General features: G+C 33.0%; 1 protein-coding gene across 4 annotated transcripts in view; it reads right to left on the bottom strand.

Annotated features, from left to right (window-relative positions):
* The window catches only part of SLF1 (SMC5-SMC6 complex localization factor 1), a 65,981-nt gene that overhangs the window by 27,853 nt on the left and 18,712 nt on the right, over positions 1–19,416 (bottom strand). For 3 of the 4 annotated variants that reach the window (XM_037164127.2, XM_037164128.2, XM_053663578.1), the window contains exons 6-14: positions 13,120–13,263; positions 10,672–10,815; positions 9,372–9,518; positions 7,873–7,995; positions 6,701–6,754; positions 5,546–5,704; positions 4,556–4,719; positions 2,028–2,159; positions 1,296–1,461 (exon numbers count right to left, since the gene is read on the bottom strand). In XM_037164127.2, the coding sequence (XP_037020022.2) occupies positions 1,296–1,461; positions 2,028–2,159; positions 4,556–4,719; positions 5,546–5,704; positions 6,701–6,754; positions 7,873–7,995; positions 9,372–9,518; positions 10,672–10,815; positions 13,120–13,263 (1,233 nt within the window). The remainder of the gene's footprint in view (positions 1–1,295; positions 1,462–2,027; positions 2,160–4,555; positions 4,720–5,545; positions 5,705–6,700; positions 6,755–7,872; positions 7,996–9,371; positions 9,519–10,671; positions 10,816–13,119; positions 13,264–19,416) is intronic. The other variant, XM_037164129.2, reaches the window with a different exon arrangement.

Below are 19,416 nucleotides of genomic sequence, written 5' to 3'. Positions count from 1 at the left end.
ACTTAAAATACCAAATGTTAAAAATAAAGAAAGAATTTTAAAAGCTGTTAGAGAAAAGCAGTTAGTTACCTATTGGAAGGTAGGTAACATAAGACTGTCAGCTGATTTCTCAAAAGAAACTTTGCACGCTAGAAGGGATTGGTAAGAAATACTCAAAATCACGGAAAACAGGGACCTACAGCCAAGATTGCTCTATCCAGCAAAGCTATAATTTAGAATCAAAGAGCAGATAAAGAGCTACAAAGACAAGAAAAAAAAATGGAGTTCATCATCACCAAACCATTATTATATGAAATGTTAAATGGACTTATTTAAGGAAAAACAAATCAAAAGTATGAATAATAAAATGGCAAAATACACAAATCTATCAACAATTGAATCTAAAAAACAAACTAAGCAAACAAGAAGAACACAGAATTATGGATAAAGAGAGCATTTTGATGGTTGCCGGATGGGAGGGGGGTTTGGGGACCGGGTACAGAGGTGAGGGGATTAAGAAGAACAAATACATAGTTAGAGAATACCATGGGGATATAAGGTAGAGTAGAGGGATGGAGTAGCCAAAGAACTTATACACATGACTCGTGCATATGAACAATGGTGCTGGGATTGCCTGAGGGAGTGGGAGTGCTGGGTGGAGAGCACAGTCAGTCATTGGGCAAAGTGGACTGAGGGCAAAGTGGGAAAAATCAGGGTAAATGTAATAGCATAATCAATATAATATAATTAAAAATAAATTAATAAAGTGTAAATGAGAGGGTAAAAGAGAATACAAAGAAGAGGTGAAATATAAGATTAATTGGAACTTAAAAGTAGAAGAAAATAGATGAGAAATTATTAGAAGAGAAACTATGTATGGATTTCCCTTAAGGTAGAATAGATTTTATGACATCTGACACCAGATGTGCCCACCTTAGTTACCATGCTTACTGCTCCTGAAAATAGTATTACCTAGCTACCTTTAGTAAATACCTTTACCTTTTGGTTGCGTGAGGAAGGAAAGCATTATCTACCTACACCTCAATCTTGGCCAGAACCTCATCAAACCTCTAACTATAGATTTCTCATCATTAAAGATCAAATAACTATCTCTAGCTCCTATATCTAATGTAAGATGACAAAGAAAGGAGTCTCCAAAAAACCTTTTATCTTAAAACTAGACAAATAAATAGAAAATGATGATATATTTGGGTTTGTTTTAATTTTTTTCAATTCAAAAAGTAAAGAAAAATGTGTAATTCAAAGGTATACTTTTTTCACATAAAATTATTCATCTGAAAACTAATTCTACTTACATCATTAGACTTGCATCTCTCCTTGTGAGAATATATAGTCCACTCCAAAAGCATATTTACTTGTTTGGTGAAAAGCCCAGAGTTCTCACTTCCTGACCAGAAGATTTCAAGGAGAATTGCTTTTCCTGTTATTTTCAGACTCGGAGAATCTGACCAGTCATATAACCTGATGAAAGTATGAACAATAGCATATCTTTATGGTCAATTTGATCATTATAGTTACTAGGTATTATATCTTATCAGTAAATAAGAAAATCAGTGATTTTTGATACAGAAAGGTCATAATACATAAAAATTATAATATGTAATCTTAAGGACAAAATATAAAAAATGGCCTGAGTTCAACATAACCACCAACAAGCATACATAGTAATCTAACTTTGCTCAAAACATCATGAATATTAGATTCAATGTTAAAACCTAGTATAACTTTTTACTTAAGCATTCAATTACTAAAGAATTCAAAAATATATAAATCATAAAAAATAAAAATACTCTCATCTATTGAATATATAAGTTAAAGATAAATATGTGAACTAAGGATACATTAAAAAGAGTATATAAATCTCTAATGCCACTGAAGTATTGTGTCTAGAAAATACGTTTTAAAAATAAATCTAGACTAGAAAACCAAGTGATTTTTTAAAAAACTATGAATAAAAGTGATTAGAAAAATGGTACGTAAAACAATCTAAACATAGAAAAATGAGTTTTTTTGCAATTAACACTTACTTTTGACTCAGATGTCGCACTTCACTTTCAACTAAATTAAAGAAAAACTTGAGCAATGTCAGGTGGAGTACCTTAGGGCCAGTAATATTTTCTGAAATTTCATGACAAAAACTTTCATTGAAAAGGCAAGACCTGAAATATATAAACAAAACAAAAATATAATCAATTTATTGAGTAATTTGTAGACAAAAAAAATTTTTTTTACAGCATTACTGGAATTTCAATGAAATGTTTTTAAAAAATTTAAAGCAAATTCAATAAAATGTTAATGATATTTTCTTTCTTTAAAATTTCAACCATGTCAAATATTTCATAATACAGATCTAATGTCTGTATTTTTCAATGACTGTAATGTTTAGCAACCACCTAGTATTCTCCCTTTGTACTCTTCATATCAGTGATAAAGAAAAAACAATAATGAATTTCATTAAATCCTTTTAATTTGGATAGCCAGCTATACCCTCAACTTACATCTCTCTATAACCATCCTCTTACTCAAGATAACTTCTTTCATTATTTAGTAAAATAAGTCATTTTAGGGCTATTTTTTAAAGTTCCAAAAATTCATAATATATTTTCAATCTTCATAGTAGTCCTGTACCACAGAATATTCTGAGATGATGGATATGGTTGCACTGTCTTGATGAAGCTGACAATCACCAGTAGCCCATAGCTGTGGCCTTCTAAATAATCCCAAGAGTTTTCGTGGAGGAATGGTCAAGCTTAATGCAAAATTTGATGCAGACTCATTCTACCAGCTCAGTCATTTTGAATGGGATGGCCACACAGTATACATGCTCACTCAGTGGCACCTACTGCCCCCTGACTAATACGGTGAAGTCACTGTTGTTCACGCATGCTTGCTTCAGTCCATTCTCCTTGGCTGCCAGGTCACAATGATGTGGCACAAACCATTCTCATTATAGGGTTGGACATTTTCTGGACAGACCTCATATAGAGGGTCTAAATCATGAAGGGTCTTCATTTTCTGGACAGACCTCATATAGAGGGCTAAATCATGAAGGGTCTTACATGTTTTGCTAAGAAATTAAAACCCTCTCCTACAGCTGATATGTGAGTTAATGTAGGACTTTTATCTGGGAAATGAGAAGATCACTTTGGAAAGATCATACTTGGGGTACTTTAGAAGATTAAGAGAAAATAAGTGAAATCAAGATCAACAAAGCAGGTATTGTAATAGTTTACATGAAAAGCAATGAGGGCTTTCAAAATAAAGAGAACGACAGGTTTAGAAATTTGGAAAATGTCAACTACATAAACCATATATCCTCAAATCTATAGCTATACTGGGCTAGTGCTATTGTGTTAGAATTGTGTTTATATTCCAGTCAAATTCAAAAGTGTAGGAACTGTTTTTTATATTTATCTTCTTATCCCTAAAATGTAGCACAGTGCCTGGCTCCCAGTAAGTACTCAATAAACATATGTTGAAAGAATGAATAAATGTATGCTAGCTAGCAGTTTAACTCGCTTCAAATATATTACAACTCTACAATCTCAAATTGATAACCAAAAGTCTAGCTAGACTTTGCCTGGCTAGTCAAGTATTCTTTCTGTCACTACTATGGACCCCCTAAAACTGAACACCTGGATAAAAAGAAAGTACTTCTCATACAGAGGAAGGCTGTCAGAGACAGAAAGCTATCAGAAAAGAATGGAAAAACAATTAGTTCTTTTTGGGAGAAAGGAGAAATAGGAAGGATTTCTAAAGAGTAACATTTGTAAAACAACGAAGCATCTAGATAACAGCATGTGCAGAGGCACAAAGAGATGACATATTTAGAAAACAGTAAGTTCACAAGCAAGTAAAACCTAACCAGAGACATTGAAATAAAGAACAAGTTAACAGTTACAGCAGGGGAGGAGGGAGAGAGATGACTGGGGAAAGAATGGAAAGGGTCGTCAAGGAACATGTAAAACGGACCCATGGACAAAGCCGAAGGGGTGAAGGATGGAGTGTGGGAGGTGGGTTGAGGTAAAGTGGTGGCAGGAAAATGGAGACAATTGTATTTGAACAACATTAAAAAAAACCTCTTAGGTTAAAAAAAACAAAAACCAAAAAAACAAACCAGTAAGTTCAGTTTCAAAATTCAAATTACTAGTTGAAAAAATACAACAAACACTGAAATAGATACTGTATACAGTTAAAATTTTATACTTTTGATGACCAAAGTTCGATGTTGATATTCATACTCAAAAAATTTATTTTCCCCATTAACTTTTAAAATATGGAAACAACATTTTGTTAAAAATAAAAACAAATTCAGCTTTCCTGTAAGTCCATTTCATGCATTCAATAAATATTTGTTTTTTAAATAAACTGATTGACAAACATGACCAAATTCAATGGAGCCTTTTTATAAGAGTTTTGTAATACATACAACACAAGCATTCTATATTCACATACACATCAACTTTTCAAAGACATGTACAGTACTTCTTTTCATGAATTAAAAAGCGTAACAACTACTAAGTTAAATTGAAGCCTCACCTGGGAAACTCCTTACCTGATAAGCACTTCTATTAGAGACCAGGCTCCTTTCATACAGGTTGGACACTGAAACAATTCTAAGTAGTATCTTGACATGGCTGGGGATTTCCAAGGAGGATGCAAGTGAAGAAGCGCTGCCAATATATGGAAGTATCGACCAGAATATGTATCTATGTTATCCTATTATTTAAAAAGAAACAAACAAATAAAAACACTATAGCTAAAAATATAGTTTCACCAGCTATTTCAGTCTAAAACTATAACAACCCTGGCCTATCTTTCTTTCGAAATATGTGTTTGGACAAAAGATCAGATGAAAATATCATATTCAGCTAATTAAATACAACAGAGGGAGTCACACTCTAAATATGTATCTATACATTAAGTAATCCTAGCTTTTGGGATTAACTTATATGAAATGTTCGTTTTACTTTCACTGATTGTGGTGAGATTAAGAGTTCGCAAATATGACCTAAAAGGAACTGAAGGTTAGAAATTTTCATGCAACATTCCTCTTACTTATTTCCAACATTAGCCGGACAAGGCTTACATTTGTTATTTCTTCAAATTGGCACCTAGATGATGAATATGATTAGAGAGTCACCTCTGAAGACTGTTTCTATTGGTTCTCACAGTTTAGAAAGCATGTTGTCTATCTATACTATAAATAAAAATGATTATTATCAATGTACTGAAGCAGAGATTTTACCAGATGGCATCCTAGATCAAATTTTCATTCATACTGGATACTTTATTGCCAAGAAAAAAAATCAGATAAATTTTATCCAAGATAAAATTATCTTGGAAATTCTGATAAAATAATAAGTTAAAAGCACTCAGAGTGATACCCAGTAAATAGTTTAAAACCAGAAGAGAAATGGTAATATATGGGAACCACATTACCTAGTGAAATCAAGGAAGTAATGAAAAGAGAAAATTAGCTGTAAACATACAAGAAATTAAAAAAAATGTTCACATTTAACATTCTTTGAAACATTGCTTTTACCTGTAGAATGTTCTCTAGAAGAGCATGAAGAAGGCATACAGGAGGGATATAATGTGCTTGCAAAGAGGAAAGTTCTTCAATCGCTTCTTTAAAAAACTGGCCTTCTATGAGACTTTCAATTAAATTTAAGACACCTCTGGGAAATTCAGCATTTTTAACCTAAGAAAGGAAAGATTCTATGACTAAAAGATAAGGGTCATAGAATTCTGGGATCAAATCCTGAGTTACCAAGGAGCTGTAATCTCCTCATCTATATAAAGTGATGATAAATCCTGCCTTTATAATTTCACAGAATTGTTAGGTGGTTCAAAAAGAATTATTTACATAAATGTGTTTTACAACTATAAGGCACTGCAAAAAATATATTGCTGTTTTATTTACTATAAATAAATAAAGCAATTCTCTATTGCTTTACAAAGGGAAAACACTATCTCTAAAAGAAAACCCTTAAAAGGCATTTGCAATGTCTGGCTGACAATGAAGAAATCTAAGTCGGAGCTACAACTACACATAATTCACAGGTGTAAAAATATTTTTTTACCTTTCTTTTAAACCTCTAAGCAAACTATGTCTCTTAAGATATACTAAATACATTAGAATTCATCAAGCACCATTAAGATTTTCAGAAACAACTGCTATTATAATTATAAAATCACTCTGAGGGTAGACATGAATATAATTCTGAGAGTCCCACCAAACACATTCCCTTGGTCAAAATATTTTTTAATAATAAAAGTAACTACTTTGAACTAGTCAAGAAACAAAAATACTCTTTTTAAAAAACTATGTGAAATAAAAGTCATTTTCAAGAAATGAATAATTATATAAAGGAAACAGACATTTGTAAATATATTGCAACTTTAGAAGTAGTAATTATAAAGCTATAAAATGTGAGAACAGGGGTATAAAACTCACTTGTGATGAGCACAGCTAAGTTTTTCATTCCTGTTATTAGCTTTTACTACCATATAAAGTTTTTTAAAGCTTTGACATAATACTATTTTTAGTTTTCATTTCTAGTGAGAGAAACTACAGTAAAATTTAACAGAGAGCTTTGTTGTGCAGACCACACATTCCTTTACATCACATAACTAAAAATAACAAAACACAAAGCTTCATTTTTGCCCCTGTCAACACTCTGTTCCATGTCCTTACCTCTACATTGTACACTGGTTGTTTATCCATTCTAACGCAGCTGTATCTGATAGCCTACAAAACAGCAACCAGATCATTAAAAATTAAACATTTTTAGTAAAAAAAAATAATAATACATTTCAGCTTACAAACTTTGGCCAAACTCATAAAACAGATTCAGGAAGATCCATTAATGGATCTGATACTCATGTATCCTCAGGCCAAGGACATCTACCATTTTAGGGTAATGGTACTCTGATGAGTATGAACTTTCTCTGTTTTCTCCTTCTAAATTAAATTAAAATAAATTAAAAGGTAAAGTCATGTTTACTTTGAAGACCTGGCGAGGTCCACTGTCCTTAGTATTCTAATAATTAGAAATATAAGTAGGAAGAACATTTTGTATAAGGGTCCACAGGAAAAAAGTCATATTTTCTATATAATCACATATCAATCTTCCTCTAGTGTTTAAAAATTCCTATAACTGTATTTGTTTAAAATATTAAAATAGAAAAATATCTGCAACAAATACAGAGATACTATCCTAATTATATAAAAAACTAAAATTTTTACCAAATAATTTTTCTTGAACCCATCAGACAGCAAAGGCCTTAGTACAATCAACTAGACTGAAAGAGAAGACAGACAGGAGCCCCTAACAATATGGGACTTGATTTTTCTAAGACAGCATGGTAGAAAGAAGAGGCCTCAATTAAAGAGGGTAAGAAAATTTCAGCTAAAATTTTTCACCACTAACTAAAGGTCAAGTGAGTGGTACAAGACAACAGAATTACTGGAAATCTAAGACATCAGGGGAGGTTGCACTTAATGGCAAGATCTTCTCCACAGATCTCACCAAGTGCTTATGCAAAAGAAAGGAGCCAGGACAGGAGACTAAAGAAATCCTCCCTTTAGATGAAGGCCTGGGCAAGGTGAATAAACAGTGGTTGCTGTGGGCAAGGCAGCAAATCTTGTTACAAATAATTTATCTGTAATCATGGAGGTATAAAAGGCAGAGAATTCATTATATTTACTGAATAGCCAAATACGTTACTATTAGTAACACATTATTTTACAACATACTGAACATAATAATGAACCATTTACTATTACTATTATTACTATTCCTATATTTTCGTTATAATAGAGAAGAACAGGAAACTATATAAAATTTTTAGTATGCCAAATTCTACCTGAGCTCTATATATGTGCTTCCTTAAGGCATTTTTTATTTCAACAATATCCACATCTGTCCTGATATCCTTGGTTTTTGAGTCTTTGGCATGATCAGTAAAAACAGAAATCTTCACTTCTTTCTGCATGGAAAGAAACGAAAAAAAGTACCTTAATGTGCAATAGATAGTGTCAACACAAATGATTAGTATTACAATGGACAATATAATACAAGACATATTAACGAACTATTAATGAAGGCAAAAACCCTTACAATAATATTATATAAACATTATATAATAAAATTTTTAAAAATTTTAGCCCCGGCTGGTATGGTTTACTGGATTGAGCACTGGCCTGTGAACCAAAGGGTTGCCGGTTCGATTCCCAGTTAGGCACATGCCTGGGTTGCTGGCCAGGTCCCCTGTAGGGGGCACATGAGAAGGAACCACACGCTGATGTTTCTTTCCCTCTCTTTCTCCCTCCCTTCTCCTCTGTCTAAAATAAATAAATAAAATCTTTAAAAATTAAAAATAAAATTTTAAAGCAAACATTTTGATTTGGAAAGTTTTACCTGATATTTACATATGCATTTTCTTAAGGTATTTTTCATTTTAGCCTGTCCCAAATCTCTCCTAGAACCTCTCTTTTGTTTCTTGGTTGCCCTGTTCTCACAAAACATGATCCATTATTTCTTTACCCTCATCATTCTCTGAAGAGCCTCCTAAATATATATATGTATATGTATGTATTTGTATATATAAGTATGTGTGCACACACACACACACACACACACACGCTGTGGTTTAAATGGTAATATAAAAGTATATGCTAGAAAATTTACCTTAAGAATGATCCCATTTAAAAGACAAGCTAGCCCTGGCTGGTGTAGCTCAGTGGATTGAGCGCGGGCCTGCGAACCAGAGTATCGAGGTTCGATTCCCAGTCAGGGAACATGCCTGGGTTGCAGGCCAGTTCCCAGCAGGGGACTCACGAGAGGCAACCACACATTGATGTTTCTCTCCCACTCTTTCTCCTTCCCTTCCCCTCTCATGAAAAATAAATAAAATATTTAAAAAAAGACAAGCTATCTTAATAAAATGGTCTGTACTACACTAGAAAAGAGAAAGGTAAAAACTAATCATTAGATTAGAATGTGTCAACCAAAATACATACACATTTTTTCTTCAGGCACTTTTCATTTTAAGAATTTTAGCCTCTTTTTTTGTTGTTTCTCTCTGTTACATTCAGGCAAAACAAAATGTAATCGAATATCCTGATTATTAACTCCAATTTCTTTGTGTATACATGTAAAAATACTTTCATTGTGAAACAAAGCTAATCATAACATTAGTTATGCACATCATACCAGATTAACTCATTTTTTTAATAAGATGTGCAGGTTATACTTAACAGTGCACAGTGAGAAATCATAAAAAGCAGATTACTTATGCCTACATTATACTAGGGAAGAGCCAGAAAAAATTAAAACTGTTTCACTTAGCTTACAAAGTTTTACCTGATCTCGATATGTGTACTCTCTTAAGGTACTTTTGAGTTTGTCATGTTTGATGTCCTTCTTGGAACCTCTTTCTTTTTCTTTTTTGTCTTTTTTCCTCAAAGCATAACTCCTTTGAATGTCTTCATGCTTTTTCTTAACTTCCTTCTACATGTATTTGGAGCACAATTAAACCGATGTCAACACGAATGCTATATGTCATAAATTCCAAATAAACTTAAGACAAGTATAACATATTTAAAAAATAATAAAGTTATATACAATAGAAACCCTCATCCACTGTTGGAGGGGGTATCTCCTAAGTACAATATTTTGGAAAAGAGTTGGATGTTATCTAGTACTGTTGAACATGCAAAGTCCTTATGGGCCAGCATAAGAATTCTATTCCTGGAGTATATCCTAAGCTAGAGAAACTCTTGAACACACACTTAAAAAAATGTTCACATTATTGCCCTGACCTCTGTGGCTCAGGCGGTTGGAGCATTGTCCTGAAAGCTGAAAGGTGAGTCATGGGTTCAATTCCTAGTCAGGGCACATGCTTAGGTTTTGGTTCAGTTCCAGGTCAGGGGGCATATGGGAGGCAACCAATCAATGTTTTTCTCTCACACTGATGTTTCTCTTTCTCTCTCCCTTCCCCATTCTCTAAAAATAAATAATCATGCCCTCAGGTGAGAATTAAGAATAAATAAATAAATAAAATTTAAACAATGTTCACTGTTTATGGCAGGATTGTTCATAATTGCAAAAATCAACCAACCAATAGAAAACAGAACATAAAGAAATCCAAAACTTATCAGTAGTAAAATAGACAGAAGATAAAATTATGCAAAAATGAAAAACTATATATACTAGAAAAAAAATAGTCAAAGAAGACTTACAAATACCATGAACTGAAAAAAGTTCATTAACAGTCAAAACTAAAGGGAATATATTGTTAGAGATATGTATCATCAGGGATACAGTGATCGCTGGTAAAACTATAATGAAAAAGAAGAAAATAAAACCAATTCTGAGACAGAGCTTCCCAATAGGTAAGAGGAAGAAAAACAGATGCGGTGTGGAAATAACACACACACACAGGGAATACTTTACCTCTTAACCTAGTTGTTGGATTAACACAGCACTCATTTTTGTATTCTTTGAAAAACTGTGCATAAATGCTTTAGAAATACTTTTGTACATATAATTAAAAAATTTTCATGATTGACAGACTTGGTACATTTAGAAAAGAACTGACATATCTGGTATATTTAAAAAAGAACTGTAAAATCAATATTAATTTTCATTTGGAAGATCTTACCTGATTTCTATCTGTGTGCCTTCTTAAAGCTTTTCTTGTTTTAATAAATTTTAAATATTTACTGGACTCTCTGAATTTTTCTTTTTTGTGATGTTCAGTGAAAATAGAAATATTAAGATCTTCCTCATGATTCTGAAATTTTTTCTGCATGTTTATAAAAGTATTTTAATTAGACTGTAGGTTAACCATAACCTTAACACAACCAAAGCAAGTCACAACAGAAAAACCCACTCAGGAAGGTAGCTTTTGTAAAACATACATGTGATATTAAATACTGTAAAGAGTCTTGTGAATTATATTACATTATAGTTTTACCATGAAGTAGAAAATGTAGATTTTTAGTTCACAAAGGCTTATATTATGTTTACATATACATTTAATTAGGAGCTTTAATTTTATTAACTTAGTCTTTCTGGGAATCTTTTTTTCTTCTATCATATGATTTGTTGAATGGAATACAGTTAATTTCATTATTTTACTTTTCCAAATGTTTGTAAAAATAATTGAGGCTGCAGATCAAATAGAATCTTGCCATTATTAGGCATATCAAATGAAACATCTCAAGAAAGATTTTATTTATTTATTTATTTTTAGAGAGGGAGAGAAGGAGAAGGAGAGAAGGGGAGAGGGAGAGAAATATCAATGTGTGGTTGCCTCTCATGAGGCCCCTGCTGGGAACTGGCCTGCAACCCAGGCATGTGCCCTAACTGGGAATCGAACCACGATCGTGTGGTTCACAGGCCCTAGCTCAATCCAGAGCTATACCAGCCAGGGCCTCAAGAAAATCATTTTACAGGACTCAAGTATAATACCATTAAACACAGTATGGTGTATCACAAGCTATATTGTTAATTATATTAAGAAACTTATTTTATGCCATGGCTGGTGTGGCTCAGTGGATCACATGCCAGCCTACAAACCAAAAGGTTGTAGGTTCAGTTCAACTCCCAATCTAGGACACATACCTGAGTTGTGGATAGGTCTCCAGGAGGGGGCATGTGAAAGACAACCACACACTGATGTATCTCTCTCTTTCTCCCTACCTTCCTCCCTCTAAAAATTAATGAATAATTAAAAATAATTTAAATTAAAGAATACAAATTTCTACATGAGTTATAACTGTATCCTCAAATCCTAAAAGGAGTTCAAGGTATATATAAGCTATATTTTAATAAGTTCTATTTCTTTCATGAAATATCCTTTTGATTCTTTTTTCATGTTCAATAAAAAATTTTATTTTAATAACTTCATCATTCCTTTCTAAATTAAAAATATTTAGATTGTGGTCTATAATTGCAAATTGACACATCAACTCAAATAGCCTCTTCTTAAGATCACGTACATGTAGTTAATCACAGAAAGTAGTAGTATTCTCGTCCTGCCTGGTGTGGCTCAGTGGATTGAGCACCATCCTGTGAACCAAAGGGTCATTGGTTTAATTCCCAGTCAGGGCACATGCCTGGGTTGTGGGCCAGGTCCCCAGTTGGGGGGCATGTGGGAGGCAACCACACAATGATGTTTCTCTCCCTCTCTTTCTCCCCTCCCTTCTCCTCTCTCTAAAAATAAATAAACAAAATCTTAAAAAGAAAGTAGTAGTCTTCTAAGTCACATAAATATCAACTATACTTTGGGAAAGCCAGAAAAAATAAAAAAATATTTTAAACTCTTAGAAAGTTTTATCTAAACTCTCCATATAAAATTTCTTGAAGTACTGTTCAGTTTATTAAGTTCCAAATTGATCCTATAATTCTCTTTGTAAAATTTTTGATAAGATGCAGTAAAACAGAATTTGTTTTTAATTCCTTCCTAGTCACATCTAAATACATTTTAGTTTAGACTAAATAATAATAATTACTAGGCTAATGATTTGGTAAGTTAACTCAAACAGTCTGTTCTATAAAACACAATATGAAATTGAATTAATCGTGCCCTTTTTTGGTTGCTGCTGCTATTTAAAAATTTTTAATTGACAGCCATGTATATGCTGTCTTAAAGTTCTTTTCATTGCTTCAAGTTCAAAGTCATTCCTGTTTTTTGTTTTGCATTTTATGAAAACAGAATTCATTTGTGTCATTTAAAAAATGTGTTCTATATTCAGTAAAATACTTGAATTTAGATGATGAATTATGAATATATACATAGTGCTGATAAAAATCCTTTGTGAGACACGTTCATTATATTAAGCATAGAGCAGATTTCTAAGTAATTATGTGTTGACAATATATTGTGTTTTAGGAACTATGTTTCTGTATGCATATATGCATTAGTTCAAAAAGAATCTCAAAACAGAGACATAGGGCAATATCCTAATATGCTCAAATCAGTCTTTAAAACAGTTGGGTTCAAATACCAGCTCTGTGATTCCAAAGTCCATGTTATTTCTATTGCCTCTCAAACAATTCTGTAAGAACCAGAAATGTACTTTTTTTTCAGCCAATGAAGTTTTACCTGGGTTCTACACATGGTCTCTCTGAAGGCACCTTTCATTTCAAGAAAACCCGTATCTTTCCTGAAATCTTTGTTATTTTCTTGATTGCTATGTTTAGTCCAAACAGAACTGGTCTGGGAATCTTCATCATTTTGAATTTCTTTCTGTATGTATGTAAAAATGGTTTAGACAATTAAGTATAATTTTAATATAATTCTACTTTTCATGGTATTCAACTTTATCTATAATTGTATAATACTTTGGTAGCCAAACAAACAAGTAGGTGAAATGCATTCTCCCAAATTAAAGATTATTAAACCCTAGTGATTTTTTTCAGGGGGAAAAAATCATTATAACAAAGGTTCTGAATAATAAAGTGACTTCTGTGTATCTCAATAAAAGCTGATACCTTGCTGGTCTAATCACAATAAATCCTTTTTTAAAATAATTACTAACAAAATGACATTATCCAGTCCCTGTCCAAGTTAAAATTACAATTAGATACAAAATCTTCAGATTATAGATTACTTCTCACATTATTTTTCAGTTTTTTACTGATAAGATTTTTCATTTACAAGTGTTCCACACAGAGAGAAAAACAGGCTGAGTAATAGCTTCACTTAAAGAAATCCAAACTGGTTCATAAACCACCTACCAACAATTTAAAAAATATTTGCATATATACATGTATATAAATAATTCTAGAAGTTTGGTAGAATAAACAGTCAGGAGCAAAGTTGAGTTCATGACAGGTCCCAAATGTACTTATGAAACATAAGTATTCAAAGTCACTACCTTTACACAAAGAGACTAGAAAATCACTGTGTTCCTAGGGAACAGTTATGACGTACTGCGTTTTTTGGACTTTAAGATGCACCTTCCCCCACAAAGTTGGGAGGAAAATGGGGGTGTGTCTCATAGTCCGAATGTAGCTTTACATTTACATTGGTGAAATATCATGTTATTTATGTTATTAAATATTTTACCACGTTTTTTGCTTCAATTTTTTTTTTCCTATTTTCCTTCTCTAAAACCTGGGTCTGTCCTATGGTCTAAAAAATATGGGTAAGCTAGAATATGGTAATGCCTGTAGTGTATCTTTGGTTCTCGTTCCCTTGTACTAAGCTTCCTATGCAAGTATGAGGCCCTTTACCAGGCTCCAATCCTGCAAATAGAAAACAATCTCTGAGAGTAGCTGATTGAATTAAGTGAAACTGAAAACTAAAAAAATGAAGATGTTTCTTCCTTATTTCTAGCATCAAGGAAAGAATTACTCTGTACAAATAACAATTTCTGTTGTGGACAACTTGAAGTAGGATAAAATGAGCTTCTGGCTTTAAATTTCACATGGTTGACAAGAGAAGGATAAATCCTCAGTCCTACTTCATCAAGAAATGTCTAAAATACAGGATAAATTAACCCCATATAGATTCTGGTTACACAAAAAATGCAAAAGAACATACATACTATTATCATTAGCAATTAGGCAAGAACACACCTTCTAATCTTGAATATATTTACTTATATATTCACTTCAGATGCCATATATTGATCTATGAATTAGGAAGGACACTGTAAGCACCCTATATAAATTAACTTATTCAAAACCATAACCTGATAAATAAACTATTGCATATGAAAAACTTAAAATAAAAGGATCTATTTTCTGGACAGCCAAACAAATGATCAACATATAAATTTTTCCAAGCCACCAATAGTCTCTCCAATTGGCTACTCTTATAAAATTTATAGGAATTATTTTATTTATCTATAAATATTCATTTCTTATTTCTTACTCTATAAATATTTCCTTTGTTCCAACTACATACTTTTAGTACACTCTGTTAGGTGACAGTCTCCTATATGATGCAGGAAAGAAGGGTCATGCCTAGTGTATTTTATATAGCATAATACCAGGTATATTCCAAACAAAGGACCAAAGCCTACCATTCAGTAAATCATTCTGTTATCTACATGTAGAGCAGAGCTATGTGGCAATAACCGTTGGCCTGCCTTGATGCAGATCTTTGACTTGGTTTCCTGTTCTGGACAAGGCAGAGGTATAGTCTGGTCTCCAGGCCTTATTACTTGATTTGCTATGGCATTTGCTATGCAATTTGAATGAATTCATGAGACCATATGGAGAGCCAGAGAGGTCAAATAAAAAAACAAAGTTCTTTTGAGTGCTCTGTATGGTCCTTAACTTGTATTTATTCCCTAATTCTTAAATGATGTATTATAATCCTCTGATTAACTACTAGTGTATGGTATTATTTTTATAGCATTAGGTATTTTTAACTACCTAGAAAGAGACTAGGTGAGTATAAAGGGAATCTAATAATACCCAAAATGATAGAAAGAAAGGAATATTTGAGGAGGAAGTCTTAAAATTTATTGAGGGCATGGCTTTAAATTTTTGATATGACATAGCTGTGGGATCATGGGCAAATTAATCTGTACCTCACATCACCAACTGCAAAAGGGGGCCTTAATGCATACCCCACAAAAGCATCAGGTTTAAAATAAGATTAAGCATTGAAAATACTTAGCATGGTAATTACAAGGTAATTACTCAACAAATATTAGTCCAAAATAATAGCTGTAACAATTCTCACAAAAATTAAAGTAAAGTAAGTATTATCTTCTATATACAAAAAAAAAACTCATTCACAGGATAAATAACTTTCATATGGTCATGAATAAATTATAAACCTGGGTCACAAATTTATGGATCTGACGCAAAAACTGTATTTTTAATTATTCCTACATCTCCATGAGACTTTTCTGTGGTTAATTTCATCTCCTCTCCTAAGCAGGTAGTTAAGTATTCCTAAGTATGCTCCCCTTTCTGCGATGCCTTCCTTGGGTTAAACAAATGAGACACATTAGTCATTTTTGTTTCTTTGCATTCCTGAACCTTGAACACTATTTTACCAATGCACGATATACGCTAACTGTAATTAATAGTTTCAATGTACTGTTTTCACCACTAAATAGTAAGTACCTTGAAGTCTGAGGTGTAGTATTATTCATTTTCCCTAGTATATAGCATATTGCCTGTTACAACAAAAGTCTTCAGTATGTATCTATAAACTTAAACGAAACAGATTCCTGATTCTGTTACACAGCAGATTTCTAAAAGATGTAATTACGTTAAACAAAAGTTTACTTTAACAATTTCCTAATTGTTACTTTTAACTCAGCGATTTTAATAGCAATTTTTAGAGGACACCACAGAATCCATCTAATGAACAATGTAAATATGTTCTATGCCAAAGATGCAGAAGAAAGGCGAGACATGAAAATTAAATATTTTCTCCTTGGAAGTGATCACAAAATGCCTTTGTTATTTGGACTGAATGGTTATGAACTCCCAGCTGTCTTAAGCCAGAACTAATAAAACAATGTATCCTAAAAACAAATATAAATTAGAAATTATCTGCTAGTTTTAGTTGATATATATTATTGCTTCCCTCCAGTATATCTGAAGGTTTTCAGATTACTGCAAAAAAGACTGTGGATAAAACATTTTGTATTTGAATCATTTCTTGCCATGAAAAGGGGAAAATTCGGGTACTTTTACTAACCTGTGTGTTTAAGAATGGCTTTCATTCTGTTGACAGTTAATTCTACCTTTAAACTGTTCAGATATGTAAATCAGAATGCTTTTGGCTACAATAGAAAACCAACTCAAACTAACTTAAATATGGAAATATGCTACCTCACCGAATGGCAATGTGGTCTAACACTAAGTTTTCAGGGTTGGTTAATCCAGCAACTGAAGTATCTTAGTAAGGGTCTAGATTATGTCACTATACTTTTCTCTCTATAGAGTTGGTTTCATCCTGTGGCTACTTCTCCTCATAGTCAAAGAATGGCTACTAGTGGTAATTTAGGTTGCATTCTTCCATCTTTACATTTAGCAGGAGCCAGGCTACCAGTGGCTTTCTTTTCAGAACGAAGAATAAACTTCCAGGAAGTTTTTATACACCTCTTTTCATGTTGTGGAGTTCAGACCTGGTTCACATGCCCATTCCTAGATCAATCACTTTCAAGAGTTATTCCTTGAAGTAAGGTCAAATTTCCAATCTACAATGATGCTATTCAGTAAGAAAAGGCAAATATAGAATATACATCTACGTTTGGAACACTCAAAGGTTTTTTATAATTTCCTTATTGACCTGACAGACATAAAATGAGAACTCATGTACCAGGTTTTATGCATGATTCAGATATAACTATGGAAGAAACATCCTTGATGACATGGTGGTACTTTTGGTTTAGTAGGGAAATAGATATTAACCAAGTAATCAGCCAATTAATTATAATTAAATGGGTAGTATAAAGCAAAATAATGGTATAAGAACACCATTATAGGGAACCTAACTTAATACAGTTATCAGGAGGCTTCCTTGAAAAGGCAACATTATCTCCAGAACCTGAATGATGAGCACAGGGAGTGAGAGAGTAGTGGGAGAACATTGCCAAGCAGAGACTATAGCTACTGAGAAGACACTGAGGTAGAAAGTAGCTTAGTCTGTTCAGAAACTGGGAGAAGGTAGTTTTGTTATTGTAGAGTGAGCACAGAAAAAAGTGGAGCAGGTAGGAGAGACAGGTATCCTATGGGAATCTGTAAGCCATGTTAGAGGTTTAGAACTTTATTATCTTAAGGCAATGGGAGACCACTGGAGGGTTTTAAATGGGAGAGTAACAGAATCAGAATTGTTTTAGAGAGAACATTTTGGCTGTTCCTTTTTGAATAAAGTACCATGAACGAGAGAAAGAAAAGGGAAGAGTAATTAGGACATTAGCAAGAGTGTAAAGGTAGGGTAACAGGAAGACTAATTAGGACTCTAGTCCAGGAACACAGGGTAAGGAGGATAAACTCAGTATGATGGTAGTATAACATCAAACTAAAGTTTTTGCACAGCAAAGGAAACCAACAACAAAATTAAAAGACAACCCAATGAATGGGGGAACATATTCATCAATGACATATGATAAAGGGTTGATATCAAAACCTTGTAACCTCACAAAACTCGACAGCAAAACAAGTAAAAACAAAACCTAAAGCAATTCAATTAAAAAATGAACAAAGAAGCTGAATTAAGAGGACATAAAGATGGCCAACAGACATATGAATAGATGCTCAATGTCACTTAGTCATCAGAGAAATGCAAATTAAAACTACCATGTGATATCACCTCACACCTGTCAGAATGACTACCAACAATAAATCAACAAACAAGTGCTGGCAAGGAGTAATAGAAAAGGAAACCCTCCTTCCACCGCTGGGAATATAGATTGATGCAGTCACTATGGAAAATAGTATGGAGATTCCTCAAAAACTTAAAAATGGGAATGACTTATAACCCAGTAATTCCACTTCTGGGAATTTATCCAAAGAAACTTGAGACACTAATTAGAAAGATATACAGGATAAGGCAAATACATGTTTATAGTCAACACAAAACAGAGTTTATTCCTGTATTATTTTCCATTCGAACTACTGAACCCACTTTTGCCCCACTCTGTATCCACCCTACGTTCATTGCAATGTTACTGACAATAGCCAAGATGTGGAAGCAGCCCAACTTCCGATCAGTAGATGAGTGGGTAAAAATCTCTGGTATATTTACACAATAGGATACTAACAGGCCTTAAAAAAAGAAGGAAATCTTACCTTTTGTGACAACATGGATGGACCTGGAGAGTACTATGCTAAGTGAAATAAGCCAGTCATAGAGAGACAAATACCATATGATTTCACTTACATGTGGAATCTCATTAACAAAATAAACCAACAAACAAAATGAAACAGACTTACAGATATAGAGAACAGACTGACAGTTGTCAGAAAGAAGGAAGTTTGGGGGGGGTGGGTGAAAAAGGTAAAGGGATTAAGCAAAGAAAAATAAAACAAAATAGAATGTAAAGACACAGACAACAGTATAGTGATTACCAGAGGAAAAAATGGGGGAGAGAGGAAAATGGGAGGAGATAGAAGAGGATAAAGAAGGGCTAAATGGTGGTGGAAGGAGGAGACTTGACTCTGGGTGGAGAGCATACAATACAATATACAGATGATGTATTATAGAATCATACACCTGAAATGTATATAATTTTATTAACCAATGTCACCCCAATAAATTCAATAAAAAATAAAATAAAATAAAAATTATTAAAACTTAAATAAAAATAAAACAAAAGGAGAAAAGCAACTTGATAGAAGAGGTATTTGAAATAAAATCAATAGGCCTTGGTAACTGACAACTGGGGAATAAGGGCAAGGAAGGTTTCAAGGGTGATTCCCAGGT

This window comes from Artibeus jamaicensis, unplaced genomic scaffold (genome assembly GCF_021234435.1).
Source record: "Artibeus jamaicensis isolate MK-2021 breed Jamaican fruit bat unplaced genomic scaffold, CSHL_Jam_final contig_3214, whole genome shotgun sequence".
NCBI lineage: Eukaryota > Metazoa > Chordata > Mammalia > Chiroptera > Phyllostomidae > Artibeus > Artibeus jamaicensis.
The sequence above is the reverse complement of the archived record's forward strand: the minus strand, read 5'-3'. Positions and strand labels throughout refer to the sequence as shown.